Source organism: Dreissena polymorpha, chromosome 8, assembly GCF_020536995.1.
Source record: "Dreissena polymorpha isolate Duluth1 chromosome 8, UMN_Dpol_1.0, whole genome shotgun sequence".
Taxonomy (NCBI): Eukaryota; Metazoa; Mollusca; class Bivalvia; order Myida; family Dreissenidae; genus Dreissena; species Dreissena polymorpha.
In genome coordinates this window covers 65,777,392-65,797,479 of record NC_068362.1, presented here as the reverse complement: position 1 = coordinate 65,797,479, position 20,088 = coordinate 65,777,392, and the positions used below count along the sequence as shown (strand labels likewise).

Here is a 20,088-nt window from a genome sequence, read left to right as displayed (position 1 = left end):
AATGTACGTTAAGTCAATGACGTAACATCCGCTTTCTGTTATTATTTGTATTATCCTGATGAAGGCGTAAGCCGAAACGTTGATAAAAAAGGAAAGAAAAATATGTGTTTTTGTTGGATTTATCATACTATATCCAGGTGTCTGCGAATATATGTATGTGTTGTCCTTTAAAATCTGCACATTGTATGTATGAAGGTCCTCGCGTTGGAAGTCCTTAAATTGTCCGAACTTTTCCAGTGTGTGATATATGCAAATGAAGGTCCTCATGTTGCATGTAGTTGTCCAGTGTGTGATATATGCAAATAAGGGTCCTCGTGTTGTATGTAGTTGTCCAGTGTGTGATATATGCAAATGAAGGATGTCCTCGCTTTGATGTCCTCATAAATATAGCTAAGTGAGAGAGGACCTCGAAGTGTTTTCTGTGGTTACTACTGCGTGTATCATATTTTTGAATAGAAATTTTTCTTTCTTATCTATATCTGCGTTTTTATAGATTTTGTAGTAGAGAAAGGACAGCGTTATAATGATGTCCTCAAAAACCACGTTAAAGTCATGGTCCCCGGAATGGTACCTATACAAACAAGGGTGTGTGTGTGTGTGTGTGTGTGTTTGTGTGTGTGTGTGTGTGTGTGTGTGTGTGTGTGTGTGTGTGGTTGTGTGTGTGTGTGGTGTGTGTGTGTGTGTGTGGTGTGTGTGTGTGTGTGTGTGTGTGTGTGTGTGTGTGTGTGTGTGTGTGTGTGTGTGTGTGTGTGTGTGTGTGTGTGTGTGTGTGTGTGTGTGTGTGTGTGTGTGTGTGTGTGTGTGTGTGTGTGTGTGTGTGTGTGTGTGTGTGTGTGTGTGTGTGTGTGTGTGTGTGTGTGTGTGTGTGTGTGTGTGTGTGTGTGTGTGTGTGTGTGTGTGTGTGTGTGTGTGTGTGTGTGTGTGTGTGTGTGTGTGTGTGTGTGTGTGTGTGTGTGTGTGTGTGTGTGTGTGTGTGCGCGCGCGTTTGTATGTGTGTGTAATCGCCTTAAGGGCGAATATGCCCGACTCATGGGTGATTTCTGTGTTTTTTTTATCAACTGTTTATTTGAAAAAATGGAGTCTTTATTGGTTATGATTTGGTGTAAAATAAAGAAGTAAACCTGACTACTTTCAATTTTTGCCTTTTCAACAATTTAATGGCAATTTCACTGGTTGTATATGTTTTCTCTACATTTAGGATAGGTCTATTGAAATCTGGATATCATTCAAAACGTTCCTTAAAACACGAAAGACAATAACAGTGTTTTACGTGTCAATTTCAATGTCAATTGTGTTGCATTGGACAACTCAGTATTGTTGGACAGCAGTAAGTTCATGGTTCATTGTAAGGGAAAGCTATACATTCCTCACCAACACACAAGGCCTAATAATATGGAAGGTATAAGTTTATACATTAAATACCATGAAGCATTATACATTAACCAGTGTACAGTATGAATATCATGAACTTGCAGAATTACTGTAATACTTTAATTAAAGTATTAATTAACGAATTACTTTCATACAAAGCAACCGCAACATGGTAAAGGAAATTAAAAACAAAATATATTTTAACGACAAAACTAAATTAATACTAACAGTATATATTTTAAACGTAAACGTATTCAATTGCATTCAAAAAGTACACTCGTGTAGAACGACATGAAGCCTGTTAGAGCCTATTTCTTACTGGCGATAAATGGAAGCGAAAAGACGAAATGGTAATTCGGGCGTGTTTAGAGTAGCGTTAGAGTGGGGGTTTGGTTATTGATGGTAATGCGCGTCTCTATGCAAAAGCAGTAATATTTTTAATATTCAGATATCGAATGCTCGTATCGAACAATTGACCATATTATGATTTTTGTATGTACCAATTGTGATGCTTAGTAGCTATGAAACTTAACTTCAACTTAGTCATTATAAAGAAGTGAAACTCCAGCTGCTGGAGCAGTATTGAATTCTCATTATACACAATTAGTTGGTCCTATATTTAAAGCAAGGCAAGTGACCAATTGCCCAAACAGCACAAAACAGCACAAAACAGCACAATACAAAGCAACATACAAAACACATTAATGAATAAAGCTGGGGTCACCGCCTTGGAACGGTCATTGCAAAGCATTGGGGGTTTAAAACCGGTTTTAGAGCGCTCAACCTCACACTTGGCCCAGCAATATTCATGATACATTAAAGTGTAAATAAAATTTAACCTCATAGCATTGTTACTCAAATTAAACAATAATAAAAGGGAATAAAAACGCATTCAATTTAATTACCATTTAATTACTCAATGGTAGGAAAGAGACCAGAGCAACAGAGCTACAACTTTTTGAGGAACGATGAAATGAAACTACGAACAAGTGTCAACTACATTCCTTCTTTATAGAAAAAGATTTAGGAATATAGCATCATAGAGTTAATAATTCAGATCATCATCGCGCAAATACAGGAAGAAGCAGCAATAATGGGTGTAAAAATTCCATATTACATTGCTTGGTTGTTTATGTGACTGCAAAAATAAAAAAATAAAACAAGAAACGCCTGTCAGACAGAAAATAAAATGAAAATAGAACACTATAAACCCAATGACCTATGCATGTAGATTACAACTGTGAAAGTTGGTCGTATGACTTCTTAAGGGGTGTTTACAGATATGAGTTAAAGATTATCCATTGCGAATGCACAATAGAACCATTGTCCTGCAGCCACAGGAAACAACTTCACGCTGATTTATGCCATGTGCTTTAGACTGGCGCCCGCGGTGTTTATGATATTGATGAAATTGTAAAAATTAAGGTTAACTTTTTGGTATTCAGTCCTGTTTTTATAGTTATGTGTCGTTTTATTTTTGTATTTATTTATTTACGCATATTAAAATTGTGTTATAGACAGACGCCCGTGAAATTCATGATTCGATGTACGATGTGAGTCTAAATGTAGTTTTCATGCAGATTTGTTCATACGACACAAAGACACAATTATGTTCAACAGTGAAAAATGCCCGTAATATCACTTTAATGATTCCAAATTTTTAGAGAAGAAAGATATAGTGAATCGAAAACCAACAAACACGTGTTTTTAAGTACGTTAGTATCATATCCTTTTGTTAAAAACGAGTTAATTAAATTGAAAAGTTTAATATAAACATTTTCTTTAACATATTTTAATTTGCGAATACGTTTCAAAACATCTCCATAAAATGATGGATGGGAAATTCCATTATTTAATGCCATTTTAAAGAAACATTATATTTTGAAATTAAATCACCATACTTTGAGTGAAATTTAGCGAATTTACTTCTTAGGTTATGATACAAAAAACCTTGTTTTAGCAATTTTTTCGTTAATATAAGATTACGATCATTAAAAACTTTAATACATGAACATGCTCTGGCATAACGTACCAACTGCGAAATGTAAATACCATAGGATGGATCTTTAGGGATGTTACCATCTATGAACGGAAAATTCACAATTTCAAAGTTAAAGTCGTCCCGTTTGTCGAATAAACTAGTTTTAATCACATTATTATTAATAGTAAGATGTAAGTCTTAATACCCAGCGTCTGTATTGGATTGACACGATCTATTTAAGACTAGTTCGTTTGGGTAGATTTTGTGAATATATTGTTCAAAGAATGGATTATCTAAATTAAGTATGTCATCAATGTACCTACTAGTAAGGTTAAAACATTGAATCAAATCTAGTTGTTTAGTTTTAGATAAATCTAACATAAATTCGCTTTCATAACAATATAAAATAAGATCAGCTATAAGTGGCGCACAATTAGTACCCATTAGAACGCCGATAATTTGTTTAAATATTTTACCATTAAATTCAACAAACAAGTTATCCAGAAGAAAAGTAAGTGCTGCACAAAAGTCAAGACAAGTACAAATGATGTAATTATCTAATATCTGATTAGTAAAAAAAGCTGTTTTAGTGTTTAAAGCCAGATATGTACATTTCTCTCTAGCAAATGTTTTCTCAATCAAAGAAGCAAGTTTGGATTTTATTAAAGTGTGAGGAAGCGTTGTATATAGTGTAGAAAAATCATAAGTGCTTATTTGTGATACCTTATATTTTTTCTTTTCAATTTTATCAATTAATTCTAAGGAGTTTTTTATGAACCAAAATAGGTTAATATTACTATTTTCATAAACTTTATTACAATATTTAGCTATATGATATCTAATAGCACTCAATGCAGATGTAATATACACTGATAATTACTTGGTGGTACAAGACACTGAATTAGCGATAAAACGACTTTTATATGGCGTTTTATGTAATTTAGGTATCCAGTAAAGTGATGGCAATTTTTAGTCAGAAATGCTAACTATTACATTTAATTTATTGCATTCGGCAATATGGTCGGTTATAATTTCATTGGGTTGCTTATTGTAATCACAATATGATGTAGTTTGTGAAAGTTCTTGTGAAATAGTTTGAACATAAAACACTCGTCATATTATTATAACGTTATTAGCAGCCTAGGAACTATTGAACTATGACGAATTTAGATTTTAAGTCTTCAAGCAATTTACAGAGATTGTGTTTATTAAATTTAGGTGAATGTGGTAAGGCCAAAGGATTTGTATTATAAAAATGTATCTTATTCATGGCCATGTATAATACTTTTGTTTTCCATTCATTGAATGCAGTAATTTCAGCATTTTCCTTCCTGCACCATTTAGTACAATATTCCTGTAAGGATGTTTCGATTTTCTTAATGCAGTCATCAAAATCAACACGAATAGGCAATCTATACTTAGGGCCTCTGCGTAGTAAATTTCTTAGGTTTTTAGTTCGAATGAAATTAAGGTCCCCAGTAATTACATGTCCAACTGGACCATATATATATTTTGAACTAGAACAGTCACAAGATGTAGGACAATGTCTTATTACATTAATATCCGTGGAAATAGAAATATAATTAAAAACGATACTTCTAACAGGTTTACTATATTTGTAGCAAATAAGTGTTGATTCAGTATTGCGGAAATAAGGGGGTATCAACCGACGCACATTTTTATCATTGAATATTTTAGGAAGGTCAATTAAATCAAGACCTTTGTTACAAGACTCAATTTTGATACGATTTCTAGTTTTATTATGTGCACTTTCAATAAAAGGTTTAAGATAATAGTCAGTGAAAGATTCAATAATACAAGCACATTCGTACAGTGGGTCAGATTGAAGTAAAATAAGTTTACAGTCCTTATCTATATGCGCCAAAGAAGAAACAGAAAGAGAGCAAAGTGCACTTAGTAATTTATGTTTACCTCCATTTTGTAATAATGTATAACAGTCATTTATAGAAAGAATTTTTTTTAAGTTACGCCTTATGTTACCATTTTCCTTATGCCGTGTGAACGTTTATTTCTATGACGTTTACTAAAAAGAGAAAATGAATTAATCAATTTAGTTTTAGAAATAGTTCCAACATTTAATATATTATTATTTAATCCAAGTGGGTAGGCTGTTTGTAGACGTTTTATCCATTTAAATTCCGACACACACCTTGTTTTTAATTGGTACTGATTTGAAGTACTATTATCAAAAATTAGTTGCTCAACAGGTTGAATATAAATATTTGTTATGCTATGATCTACCAGTCTATCCAACGTATTGCGCACCACAACAGGGTACATTTCAAGTAATGACATACACTACATGCATAGAATTTCATGAGACATCGGATTTAATATTAACTGCAAATTTGCGGTTATTAACAGATGAAAGAATAAAAGAGGACCTATTTAAATACTTGCAACATAAAAACATCCTGGAGTTGCACTTATTTATTGTAGGATACCCAATACACGGAGCTTGATTACGATGTGAATTAGAACCTAGTTGTATAGTATCTCCAATGTAAGACGTTCGAAGTAAACTTATTTTGACTGTAGGTTTAGAAAAAAGTAATTGTCTATAAGTAAAAGGCAAATGAATACTGCGTGCAATCGGAATTCTCAATGGGGAGAGAACAGCTTAAGGGTTTTTGTTATCAATTTGTCCATAGTTTTATAATTTGGCGAAACCACCAATCTTGTAGTTACATTAATACACATTGCCAATTTAACATACATAAAAGAGTAAAAGGCAGCTTGTCAGATAATGGTCTGTAAAAATTCAGTATAACCTGCAGAACTCTCAATTGATGAACCACAAGTTTACTTTATAAATACAGAGAATGTATAAGAATCTAAGTACAAGAAAGGTCTTAGACAAGTTTCTAAAAATAATAAAAATAACAATACAGTTGCAATAAACGACCTTTTACGAAACGTTTGCCTCCATCAAGAGTCAAAAGACAGGCCATCTTAATCTTTACCCCAGTGCTAGTCTCTTACTTTTCAATTCGATAATGTATTGATGTAAGCGATATGGTCATTAACGTGTGAAATGTAAATGAAAAAGACCTAAATGGGCAACACAAATCCCATTAAATTGAAATAACGTGTGGGCACGGTCGTAAGAACAATTACATAAATCAAATGATGCAACGCATCAAACCAGTGTCATTTTACAGTTTATATTGCGACACAAAAAACCCCATATAAGACGTGTTTATAAACTGAAATTTTTCACAAGCTGACAGAAAGCGACTGATAGACCTTTTAAAAGTAAATGTATTCAAAAGAAACAAGTTGATTTTAATTATGAAATAGGACAGAGACGAAATGAAAAAAAAAACGGAAATAATACCTTTTATAAAATTTCCCTAGAACAAGCTTACTATGTAAAATTGCTAATAAAGCTTAATCAAGTTTAAGTTACTTTTTACATGAAGATTGATTTATTGGTGTTGAGAAAGAAATAGTGTACTATTTTGTCGAAAAATGAAAATTAACATGAATATATGCCCATCAAGGAAAGAAAAAATAGCTTTTATATTTGTAAGAATGGACAACTTAAATAAAACACTTTAAACATGACCAACTCACATATTTCAATAAACAAAGTTCACAATTTATTTTTTACTTTCAAATTAGCAAATTGCAGACGTTTACTTTTGTGTGGAAAAATACTCAACACTTTCAAAAGACGATGCTGTAAATGTAAGTATTTATGTACCTTCAACGTTCCTTCTGTATGCTTGAAATACTTCAGTGACAATATGTTGGCAGTATTATTTATAAGAACATTTAGTTGGAACGAAATTAGAGAGACCTGTACGAAAGAAACATCTATGAAAACAATGACTTATTCTGACGATATATTTATCCGTCACGACCAGTAAATTCCAAAATAATTCCTCATTTCTTACTTTGCGCGGCTGTATTTAAAAAATTTGCATTAATCCACCGTTTAAACACATTTTAAATCGAAAACTGTCTATCGGAAGGTAAAGCCTCGTCATTGTTGATGATGACCAAGTGAGGCATATGTAAAACACAACCTTGAACTGTATGGCATCATATGAAATAATCGAATTATTTTGTCGTGAAATAATCGAATTATTTTGTCGGTTTCGAATGAACAAGACATATTTTTTTCAATTTTATTTTAATTAATTTTGGTATGTGTGATGTGTTTATGCAGTAATAGCGAAAATACACATATTCTCGGACATGATCATCTGCGGGCGCTCTCAAAATCCGTTCAGCACTCGGGCAGGAACGGATTTTTCGAGCGCCTGCAGATGATCATGCCCTCAAAAACGTGTATTATCCCTATATAAGACTTTGGTTGCAACCAGTTTTGGCATAATTATGGCTCTTTGTTATGTTTTCAGCTATACAATCCCAGTATACAGTCTTCACAGTTTGTGTACGAACCCCTCTTTTACTGCAGATGTTTCTACACGTGCATTTTTGTTTGGGTGATCGAAAAGGAATTGCTGTGACTGCATTATCTCCGTCCTATTAAAACCATGCACCTTTTTTGATACCAGAACTTTCTCTACCATGTTTGTCAAATATATTTATGTAATGTCTTTAGATCGGAAAATACCTTATTAGACAAGCTTCAATTTGCTCCAGTTATTTTATGTTTTGCAAAGAGTGTTTCTGGTGTGTATGTGTTGCAGTGTTAAGAAAGATGCAATGAGTGTATGTATAGGTTGCGTTATAATGTTTAGAATAACAGTGCAATATTTTCGCTTTTTGAACATTTATAAACTAATACAAATGTATGCATTGTAGAAAGTCTTGTGTCGCGAAATCTCAAATACTTCCCATTTATGATAATTTTTATTTATATGTGCGAAGTTGAATCTGTGATTTGAATTTATTGAAGAGTTTCTGATATTTAAGCAACGTATGAACCTCTTGTCTTGACTGCCTCGGTGCATATTATGTCCCCACCATTCAAAACATCGATCGTTTCTGTACACATTAAAGTTGGCTGGAAGCACCTCTGATGAGTCTTCTAGTCATGATTCATATGGTATATGCATTTATATGTAATATATAAGGTTTTCTCAGCAGTTTCCATGGAATGTGTACTCTAGAGCCAATACGATGTTAAATGTATATAGGTAGATCATCCGCCCCCCCCCCCCCCCTCCCCCGATACTTAAATGTTAATCAAATGTATACATACTTGTTTTTACGTTTGCATGCATCATGAAGTGCATTTTATGACATGTACATTATGTTGTTGTTAATTATACTATTTTTGGATAATACGAACCCGTGTAAATTAAAGATAAATCAAGTATTAGCCAAGTTTTATCATTATCCATGACGCATGGCTTCTCTACACAAATGATATAATGAATCCGGCGGTGGTGCTCATGCATAGTTTCTTTTTCTATCAGCCCTGAAAAAAATATTTATTGTCTTTATTTTCATACATATAAACTACTTGCGTTGTCTACATAGTAAATCATGAAGAGTATTGTGAACGATCGCAGTCAACATCTTCGAATTGCAAATGTTGACTGCTGGGAAAACCTTATACATGTATATTACATATAAATGCATATACTACGAACCGTGCCAATCGTTAACAATTCGACACTGGCGTATAAAGTCTTCGATAACTTTTTTAATATTGATAAAGCATCTACATGATTTAAACCGAGGGTGGATATCAGTAGATCATCCTGCGCGAAAAGATAATGTCACATAGATATGTAAAATGTACTAATATTTCAAAAGTTCGGACGAAAACATCGAACATTGAGCCGTTTGCCACGATTTAACACCAGTAAGTGTTTTTCTCACCTACACGTCACCGGTTGCGTACGATCCACCCACGGATTATTATATAGCGAAAAACACTGCCACAGTGGGTTATTTTTAATTGAGTTAATGGTCAACATGGTCGGGTTTGAAAATTCATGTACATATATATATTAAATTTAGCAATCCTTGAACCTTCAAAAACTATATAAGAAGAAAATTATTGTTCTTATCTCCTACGTTTATAACAGTACACAAATTATAAATATAAAATGGTTAAAACAGAACAGACAGCCTATTAAGACTTATACATAAGTACATCAACTTTAATGCATATAATTATAAATTAAGTAATGTCACGTGTCAGTATACTATAGTAGGTAACCAAATCAGTAGTACAATGTATATATGTAAGTAGATTAAATGCAATTTCAGAACAAAATTCAATGACATTTCTTAACATAATGAGAAGAGAGAACAATAACAGGGTTAAAACCGGGATCATCACATTGGAAAAATAAAGTAAAAGAGTTTGTGGTCAAAAGCGGTTTAAGGGAATTTCACGTCCACCTCAGAATTTATTACAAACAGAATCCAATATTACCAAGGTTGGCACCCAAGTGTTGTCATTATCGGACATTAATCAAAACGATTAGTGAAATAGGTTTTAACGTTAAAAGTATACAACGAAATATGGTCCATCTATTTAAGGTATCAAAGTATCAAGTAAGCAATTTATCTACAGAAATTTACCAAACAAACTGGATTTACAAAAGATCGTAGAATGTGTATCATGCACATAATAGAAATAAGCACTACTTCTTTTAGCCACTGAGGACTGAAATATGACAACATTAAAGATGTGTGCGGGGAAAACATATCAGTCATGCAAAATTTCCATCGACATTGGTTTGAAATGGACGCTATAAAAATGTAATATATCCAACCGTGAATATGAGATTAAATCTTAACAAAACTGGTAGAAATAAATAAAACTCTGACAATATTTTGAAACATATCAGAAACAAAAGTTTTACATGTTGTAGCTGAAAAATGTTAGAAGAACAAACGTCCAGGCAACGATGATGTTTTTTTCTCTGCGAACCGAACCATTCCTGTCCCATGAGTTCAATGATTTGGAGTTGCCGTCCAAGGATCCACTTCCGCTTTGATTTCCAGATGAACCTGTTCCTTTTCCGCTTCCTGTACTCCCGCTCTCATTTCCGTTTCCTCCTGCATTCCCCTTACCGCCCGTAGTCTCGTTTGAAGTGCCCGTACCGTAACGGTTTCCATTACTATCCGTATTTCCTGTTACCACACCGGATCCGACACCAACAGTATATCCGGTTTCACCTGTACTTCCGGTACCACTGTTATGTCCGGTACCACTGGTTTGTCCGCTATCACTTATATTTGCGGTTCCAGAACCGTTTCCGACACCACTTGCATTTCCGGCACCACTCATAGTTCCCTTGTTCGTTTGGCCAATTCCATCTGTAGAAAATCCATACCTCTGTGTTATACCCGTAGAAAATAATCCGATCGGTGAGGCGCCTGGAAACACTCCAATCTGAGTGGTTGAAGCAACGCCGGGGTTTGTAGCTGTGAGAGCGGAAATAAAATACAGTCTTAATAAATATTGAGCGTTTGGAAAATACTTTGAATACTATATGGCACAATGATTTCTGATAAATATGACTTCTCGTAACGAAATATATATAATACAATTTCATTAGCATTGAGCCTTACTCCGACGTAAAAGATATTGGAACATAAAAAGTATCTTATATTATTCTGTTATGTTCTTCTAATTAAAAAAAAATCATCATTATATTAATATTACAACAAAAGCGGTTTAGTTACAGAAATGCTATCGTATTTTTTTTATGAAAAATACTCGGTCACATTTATTATAATTATGCTCATATTTCTTGTTGCAAAAAAGACACGATTTTTACTTACCATGTGCAATTGTTGACGGACATTCGCATCCAAGTTGAATGGAGAAATCCGGACATGAGGCACCTGTAACGCCTTCCCATGGTTTGCAGATCAATCCATTTATGGGAATGCATGATACGAAGTATTGTAGAGACGTGTCGTTGAGAACAAACTGAAAAGGCATGTTTCCGCCTGTCTGACACCGGACCTGTAACATTCCTCCTGCCGATTTGTCACATATAGAGTCAAGAATCCTTGCATCTGGTAGTACTTCGGTGTCAGTGCTGTAATGGCAGTTAGATTAACATTATACTTGTTTTATACGTGCTATCAGTATAACAATCATCTTAATCAATATTATCAAAACTGTCATTTTCATCAACCCCATTCTCTGAAGTAGCTTATGCTTATAATGTGTTTTGTTTAAGTATTATACTTCCGCTAATGAGTTTATGTTTATAAGGAACTATCGGAAGATACAGAAAGAATATCTCTCACAGATTGTTTGCTGCTGAAGGCGTTGAGTTGTTGTACCAGACACTGTCCCAACCACAAATAGCCGCATCGGACGAGTCTGTGAAAAAAAGTTATCACTCAATAAACCATCTAGGTAGCAGAGACGTGAATCATTAAATCAATTCAGTGCTCACATAAGTAAGTTAAACATTAATTGAGTCACCCACTCAATCACATTTATTAGTGAACAAGCCACTGACACCCATTCAATCTTTCATTAAAATCACTCAGTTACCCACTCTGTAAATCACAAAGTTCAACAGTCAGTATAATATCTTAGTGTCGTTCACTTTTTCAAACAGTAATATAAATATGATATTTTTAACACCAACTTCGCTTTGGAAATAAGATCGAGTAAAGTACGCAAAGAATATATACTTAGTAAGATAGTTAATGAAATCGTTGTATAAACTTACACAAATATATACCAAATACAACCAACACCAAGAAAACACATCTAGTTTCCATATTTTTGAGTTCTTTTGTTAACAATAACATAAACTGAGGTCTTAAAAGTAAAATTTATATGAATGATAAGACTAGTAGTTTTTATATCTTAAATAAAAATAATTCCTTAAAGCGACAAATGCATGTCAATCTGTGACACACTTTTATTAAAAAAAGTGTTCATAGTGTCTTATGAAATACAAATTTATTTGAATGGAGGTTTTACTTAAAAAATCATATTCTGAATTCGCAATTGTGTTTATGCTGTAATAAGTAAACACTTTTAAAGGGATCTTTTCACGCTTTGGTAAATTGACAAAATTGAAAAAAGTTTATTCAGATTCGCAAATTTTCGTTTTAGTTATGATATTTGTGAGGAAACCGTAATACTGAACATTTACCATGGTCTTATATAGCCATTATATGCATCTTTTGACGATTTTAAAACCTAAAAATTATAAAGCGTTGCAACGCGAAACGATTGAATAATTTGGAGAGTTCTGTTTTTGTCGTTAAATTTTGTGAAACTACGAAGATTGCTTATATAGCGTATAAAATACGTCAAGTATGTATACTCGGCGGAATAGCTCAGTAGGCTAGAGCGTTTTTACTTCAGGATTCTGGCAGGACTCCAGGGGTCACAAGTTCGAAACCTCGTCCGGGCAATGTTTTTTTCCTTTATTTAATTTTATTCTTGATTTTTTACTGGAGCTTTTACGATCCAATGTTTACATTTATCGATATAAAGCATTTAATTAATAAGTTGAAAAATGCCAAAATCTGTGAAAAGGCCCCTTTAAATGACATTATGGGAACGCTTTCATTATGAATGACAAATCATGTCTACATTTAATGCGCTCTGTTATTCAATTTAAGCGTTAATATTTAATTATAAATGTAAATATTATATAGAGGATATTTCTTAGTTTCGGTTCCGTATCAAGGAGTGACAATTTCTATGATCACCAGTTACTAAAGTCGATATTGTAACAACGACCAACACTTTTTTCTTATGTTATCCTTTCTCCATTGTTAATTTGATTGTAGAAGAGTTTAATTGGAGAATATTGCTGAAAAATGAAAGTATGGCGTAAAAAAATGTTTTTACAATAAAAAGTAATAATTACCGATACATTTCGTTTTAATTTTTCACTTTTTGAAACTGTGAATTATTGTGTTTAAGTCAATGATATTGCCCTATAAACCAAATAAAATCCTTTAATTTAAATAACTGTACTTTGACCAAGCTTGCTAATAAATGCACAGTGCCCGTGTAATAAGTGTATTTAATTCATAGTTTACACATTACAGTTAAAAAAACGCATGTACAATTGTCACCTTTAAATAGAAATTGGCAAATGTCAAATTAAACATTTTGTGTTTAAACGCCTTGATCACATATTATGCCATCGCGTCAAAACTATTATCAAAAATGATGATCATCATTGCATTAAGCAACTAACGAACAACAACAATAACAGCAACGCATTATTGCATTTTAATTACACAGTGATTAAGCTTGAGTTTAAACATAATTGCTTTTTTTTTGGGGGGGGGAGGGGCTTCCATTTGTATACCCCAACCACCCCAACCTTTTCCATTGAGTGGACTCACCCAATCCATTTAAATGCATTATCGTTTTAAAATATATTCTTCCCTACTTTCTCCTCTGTCATTGGTTAGACACGCCGATGTGTTCTATTTTCTTGTGACGATAGAATATTGTAAAAATCAGTACTGCTAGTATGAGCACCAAATTATTTTCAATGAAGAAAATACCTCACAGAATATATAATGAGTGGATGTTTAAATAAAAGAACTAAAATTGGATCAACACTATTTCACTATTTACACCCTTTCGTGTCCCTGGCATTCATTTAGTCCCATTAAATCTCTAAACAGCGGTAACAACGATTTTTCGTATGATAAAGTGTTTTAAACATCAAGAGTAACAATTGAAAAAAAAAATACATTTGACACCACTGTGTCGATGTTTCTTTAAGAATATTAATATTAAAATCAAAATTATAAGAAACGACAACTTTATCTTAGATAAGTACCACTATAAAACATTAGCGGTACTCTTCAATGGCCGGATTGTTCGGCATTAGTAATATTGTCGGGGTCTTAAGTATTTCCGCTGATAACATTCAAATATTGCCAAATGGTTAAACCCCGTGGATTGACTTGACTTACTTGAATTACCCACGGTTTCTTTTTGCATTTACCTTCAGCGGTATATGTTGACAAACCTTTTATGATTTGTTATTTATTTTTTAACACTTAAAACACTTATGATAAGATTGTTGTGTTTTCGTGCGTTTGTTTGTGACTTCCTTCACTACAGGCGAAGACATCTTGACCCTCTCAAACTTTAGTCCAATTTGATTTTGTCGGCGATACTTTGACGGATTAAGATATTTAATGGTGTGCGCAGATTGAATGTTCCATCAAAGATTTCCTTATATGTTCCCGTTAAGTCATATATCTGTGTAGCATAACAATTTAATGTCTAATCGCAATCTTATTAAAATGTTTTGTTCTCACGATATTTCACGTTCTGTACACAACATTTAAAGCGTATATTTACAAGTATTTTTTATATAATGAGATTTTACTGTTAAATACTAGTACGTGTTCTCTACAAATGTGCCGAATATTTTTTTAGTAAACATCAAATTAATTATAATACCCCCACAACAAAGATCGATGGAGTAATAATGGAATAATTGTACTGGATGGTTAATTTGTCGCTTGCTTTGTTTCTCAGTGTGATAGTGTACCATTCTTTTCCGTTCTTCAAATTTAATAAATTTTCCATTTTCATAAAACTTGTCGTAGTTCCAATTTTTAATCGGTGAAGTTGTGCGTTACATAATGGCGTACTTGTGCATTGCATTATTTTTGCGTTTATCAGATGTGTTAAATGTTATGGAGTCTTAGTTATATTTCCACGAAACTGATAAAGTTGATAAGAACTATTCATTATCATAAAATTATAGGTATTCGACAAATGTCAGATGGCACATCGGCGACCATCTATTTTTTCATTTGGTCCACTGGTAGTCAGTGTTTTGTTTATTCAAATGAACTGTTTCTACATGGTTATTTTTCAGATTTTCATTATACTGTTCACATTTCATCTTTATGCCTGAACCTGTGTGTAAGTGGGATATAATTGCGGCGCATACCAAGAAGTCCAATACAATGTGATCGCTAGGCGTTTATCTCTGCGCTTATCCGCTCTTATGATATCACTCAAACCCGGTAATTATTTTATTGGTTCATCTCTTAAAACAACATCATATTAGTTCAATGATAATCAAAGTACTGACAGTACTGGTGTGACGATGCTTTTGAATAGGATGGATATAAAAGCATCAATTTAAATTTATCTACATCACCATAATTGTATATGTGGGTACGAAAATTTTGGCTACGAAAAAATATGGGTACGAAAATTTTGGCTACGAAAATTATGCCCCCCAAAAAATTGGGTACGAAAAAAAAAAATTGTTATGAAATTTTTTTGGGTACGAACAAAAAAATGGGTACGAAAAAGAATTTGGGTACGAAAAACAAATTGGGTACGAAAAAAATTGGGTACGAAAATTTTTTGGGGGGTACGGGGAAGTAGTACCCGTGGGGAACTTGACCCATTCAGCGAAACTGGGAGGCTGGTTACATTCTCGATCAAATATAACAAGAAATATCTTTTAAAAGATTTTCGACGTGTATTTTCTGTACCACTTATCTTAAAAAAAACGTTATGTAACAGTAAAATGTTTGTGGGTTATAACATTACGTTATGTAGCAGATACATGTATATTCAAAACTTGACATGCTCTTTAATTACACCATGCTCTTTAATTTCACAAGTATATTATACCAAACTTTATATTTCGTTGTTTCCTTTGCTAAGTTTATGATGTTATGTGTACGGACGTGATTTCACATGCCCATGTGCATGAACATATATTTTTTTCTCTTTTGATTATTGTTTGTTCTCTAATTCAATACGCTTAGGCATGTTTGTTCGTTAAGTACGGCAATAATTTCATGATGATTCCCGAAAGTAGGTATGAGCAAATAGTCGAATACGACTTGAATACGTGAGTTCGCCCATGAACACATGGTAAGGTTAACTAAATCTCCGCGATATGACCTAATACGTGTTTAACACAGAAAACAATATCCAACAAACGAATGAATTATCAAACATAGTGTGTGCACTGATGTTGCTCTTTAATTTCTGTTTGAAAAGTTTATTAAATATGCAAAATGAGAGATCACGCATAAGAGCGAGTTTCATATATGTCGTACGGCTATTATGCTGTTTATATACCATACTCGCTTTAACGTTTACAAATGTCATGTTCGAAATAATTCGTTTTCTTTACACTCATTTTCGCGTTTAACGTTAATTATACACGTTTTCATTCGCAATTTATTTACAGAATCACAACAATTGTCAAATACAATACAGAAAATGCATAGTTGTTTCATTGATCTATAAACATATAATGGTTTGAGTATAACTGATTTAAAATTAACGTTTTCAAACAATTATTTAATCTTTTTCCCAGAATATGCTGTCCTATTTATAGCTGAGCTTCCTTTACCTTTATCAATGATAATCAGCGAGGTATGCCGATTAGAAAAATCGAGCTATCTCAATCGGACTAGCTCGGTCTTTTACATAGGTCGGCATTGTGAAGAATTTTTGCATGGTATGATAACTTAGACGAGCTGCTTCGCAGCATCGTCAAAAATGACTCACATGCCGATTTTATGAACAATGTTTTTATTGTTATAATCTATTAATAACTGACGAGAAAAAATAAGAACATGTTAATAACAATCATACGTACACAATAGTTGTATTAAAAATAAATTTGAATACAGACATTATTAGCAATTTTCACTGAAGGCTGATAACGGTGTCGTGTGAATTAAGTTGCGTTAAAGGTGCATGCTTTCTAGTAAAACTTGTATATTAAGTCTATATTCTAGTATAATTTTGTAGTTCATTTCGTTAACCTATTTTTACAAATTGCATATTATTGAATGAAAATAAATAAACGAAAATGAAACTTTACAGGCAAGTCAAGGTCGCACATTGAAAATACGCGCACATCACCAACCTTTCCTTGTTCAGACGTTCATTCCTCTACCATAACGTCCATAAGTGATGATATATTTTGGACGTGTTTGTTAACATATGACATATGATAAATGACGTCCAACAGAAGATGTGATTACTAACTCGACTGGGTGGGTATTTTAGTTATGGGTCGAGTCACGATTGCTGTTGAAAACGCTAAAGCAAACTCTAATTGAAGATCTGTATTTACAGTAAAAAAATGCTCGTTTAGTAATGATTCCTTTGATAATTGATGATGATAAATCATTTTTTTTTCATCCGTTTAATGGCATCATGGGCCCATAGTCACAAACCAATCCTTAGACTTAATTATAACGGTCGCCCTAGCGTATTTGATATTGTGTCAGCCTAGTTAGCGGGAGGCTATGGGTTCGATACCCACAGTGGATGCATTCTTTAGCTCCTCCCAAAAGACACCAAGTGCTGGTTCTGCCCATGAAACGGACTCGATAGTGTTTCAGTAAGCTGTAGGCTTTCGATGATATCGATCTAAAATAAATAAATTAAAACTACAGTCTAAAAATAAAGAATATTCTTTACACTGTAATGTTCTAAGAGTATAACTCAGTTAACTACATGACATTGTACATGTCTTACTACATGTACACATATTTTCATGTACGACAATGTATGTAGGAAAAGGAACATTTGTACCCGGGTGTATCAACCGCTACATATTTTTTTCGTATTTCTATGTTTGTATTAAGTCTAAAATATAGTTTGGTGAATACGAGAAAAAGTACTCCTCACCATGATGAAAAGTTTTCCTTTGTATAAGGGTCCAGTATTCTTTGTAGTTTTCAGGCGAAAGGTTTTTTTAAAAACAAATTAGTTGGTGGAGAAAACATATTTCATGCTACATGCCCCTTTTACCTTTCACTTGTTGAACTCATGGGCTTCCCCATTTGCAATGATGTAACCAGCATATAAATCAGGATTATCCGGAGTCAAAGCTCTATCCGGGTATCATGAACAAAGGGATGCCACGTAACAAGCCCTGTGTGTTTGACCTTTGACGTACACATACATAGAAGTTTTCCTTTCCTCTAAAGTCACCAGGACACAAATTAAGCTGATTGTATTTCCAGGCATTCTCCTAATATCATGAGAAAACGAATGTTATGTTAACAGATTCCTAAAGTTTTACCTTAAAATCAGTAAGTATATTTGTGCTGGTAATAAGTTAGATGATCGCATGTCAATGCCTGTGAAACAACAATGCAAAAAGCCCCTCTGACATGTACCTTTTATCTCAAAATCAGAAGTCTTTCTTCACAAGAAATCATCATTCCTTTATACAAAAAGCTAATTTTCTAATTGGTTAATTTTAAGTATATAGTTTTTGAAATTGAATTGTCGATAAAACATTTATTATTTGCCATATAAAGCTGTCGTGTCTTACTTTCGATTCGTGGAAACATTACTTAAAAAGATTTGCCAGAATCCCTTATCAGTAATAAGTTGACAATTTTCCAGTTCAAATTGTGTGTTCGCGCATTTCAAGCAAATTGAATTGTGTCATGTTGTATTTGGAACATCCTCTCTTAAAAAACAACAAGAGCCAAAGACCCTATGTCGGCCGCATGAGACACAGAGGAACTAAATTGTTTATTTTATCAGAGTTTGTTATGTTTCCAGAATCATTTTAGAACTTGGAAAAACTATCATTAGAACAAACATTATGTCACGTTCCATTAAAATGGAGCTAAGAGTGTGCAAGCTTTCGAGTAAATCTGACTCAGTGACCAAGTTTTTGACAGCATGTGGCCCTGTGTCGAACTCAATCGAGATATCATTCGGACGAATGCTTTGACGAAGATTCATTAAGATTCGGTAATAAAGATGGGCTCTAGAGTGTTCACAGGCGTTTTCTTAAACTTGACCTTTTGACCTCCTTGTTGATCGAAGTTACTCAGTTTCGAACATGGTGAAAGTATTATTATCAATATGTCTGACCAAGTTTAATAAAGAGTGGGCAATAATTGCGGCTTATAAAGACCTCACAAGTTTTTATAAGTGACCTAGTACCTATTTTTCGATATCATGTGTCCCAATTTCGAGCCAAGCGGTGATATATTTATGATAAATATTCTGAACAAGTTTCCTTAAGATTAGGCGATAAATGTGGCATCTTTGGTTTCGACTCAACGTGACTCTCTTTCAAACATGGTCGAGATTTCATAAGCATGTTCTGAAAAAAAATTGGAAGATTGGGATATACATGTGTTCTCTAGAGAGCTCACAAGCTTGTTCCTAAATGTGATCTAGGAACCTTGTTTATGACCCCACGGACCACGGACAAGGTAAAGAGCACGGACCACGCGCAACTTCTGACGGTTAAAAGTTGTTCACAAAAAGCTTACCATTTTCGAACCAAATTTGGACTAGGATATGATTGAAACCAGTCAATTTACTGCGCGGAATGAGGTTAACATCATCATCACGCCATTTTGTGGCAGAGATAAATGCCGAACTGCAAACGTAACTCACAAGTTAATCACTCAAATAAGTTCTGATATTGTGCATTTTGAGACATTACTTCAGGATTAGTCTAAATATAGCGATATAACTCGAGTGATTTTGCTGTTAACATTTAAATCGCGCAAACAATTGATTTGGTTTTGCTTTTATGTGTTTTGCTTCCCTTCATCTAGTGACCAAAATAAACAAGAGATGTGTTTGTCAGAAACACAATTCCCCCTATTGCGCCGCTTTGAAGCCATATATTTGACCTTGAAGGATGACCTAGACCTTTCACCAATCAAAATGTGCAGCTCCATGAGATACACATGCATGCCAAATATTAAGTTACTATCTTCAATAATGCAAAAGTTATTGCAAAACTTTAACCAAGGTTAAAGTTTTGGGACGCACACAATGAATTCCA

At 33.6% G+C, this 20,088-nt stretch overlaps 1 protein-coding gene across 1 annotated transcript; it reads right to left on the bottom strand.

Annotated features, from left to right (window-relative positions):
- Positions 1–9,235: 9,235 nt before the first annotated feature.
- LOC127841578 (uncharacterized) lies at positions 9,236–12,136 on the bottom strand. Its single transcript, XM_052370502.1, has 4 exons — positions 12,007–12,136; positions 11,573–11,648; positions 11,096–11,358; positions 9,236–10,735 (listed from the first exon to the last, which is right to left on the bottom strand). Exons 1-4 carry the CDS (start codon positions 12,086–12,088, stop codon positions 10,167–10,169), a joined length of 990 nt encoding a protein of 329 aa, XP_052226462.1. The 5' UTR covers positions 12,089–12,136; the 3' UTR covers positions 9,236–10,166.
- Between the last annotated feature and the right edge of the window lie 7,952 nt (positions 12,137–20,088).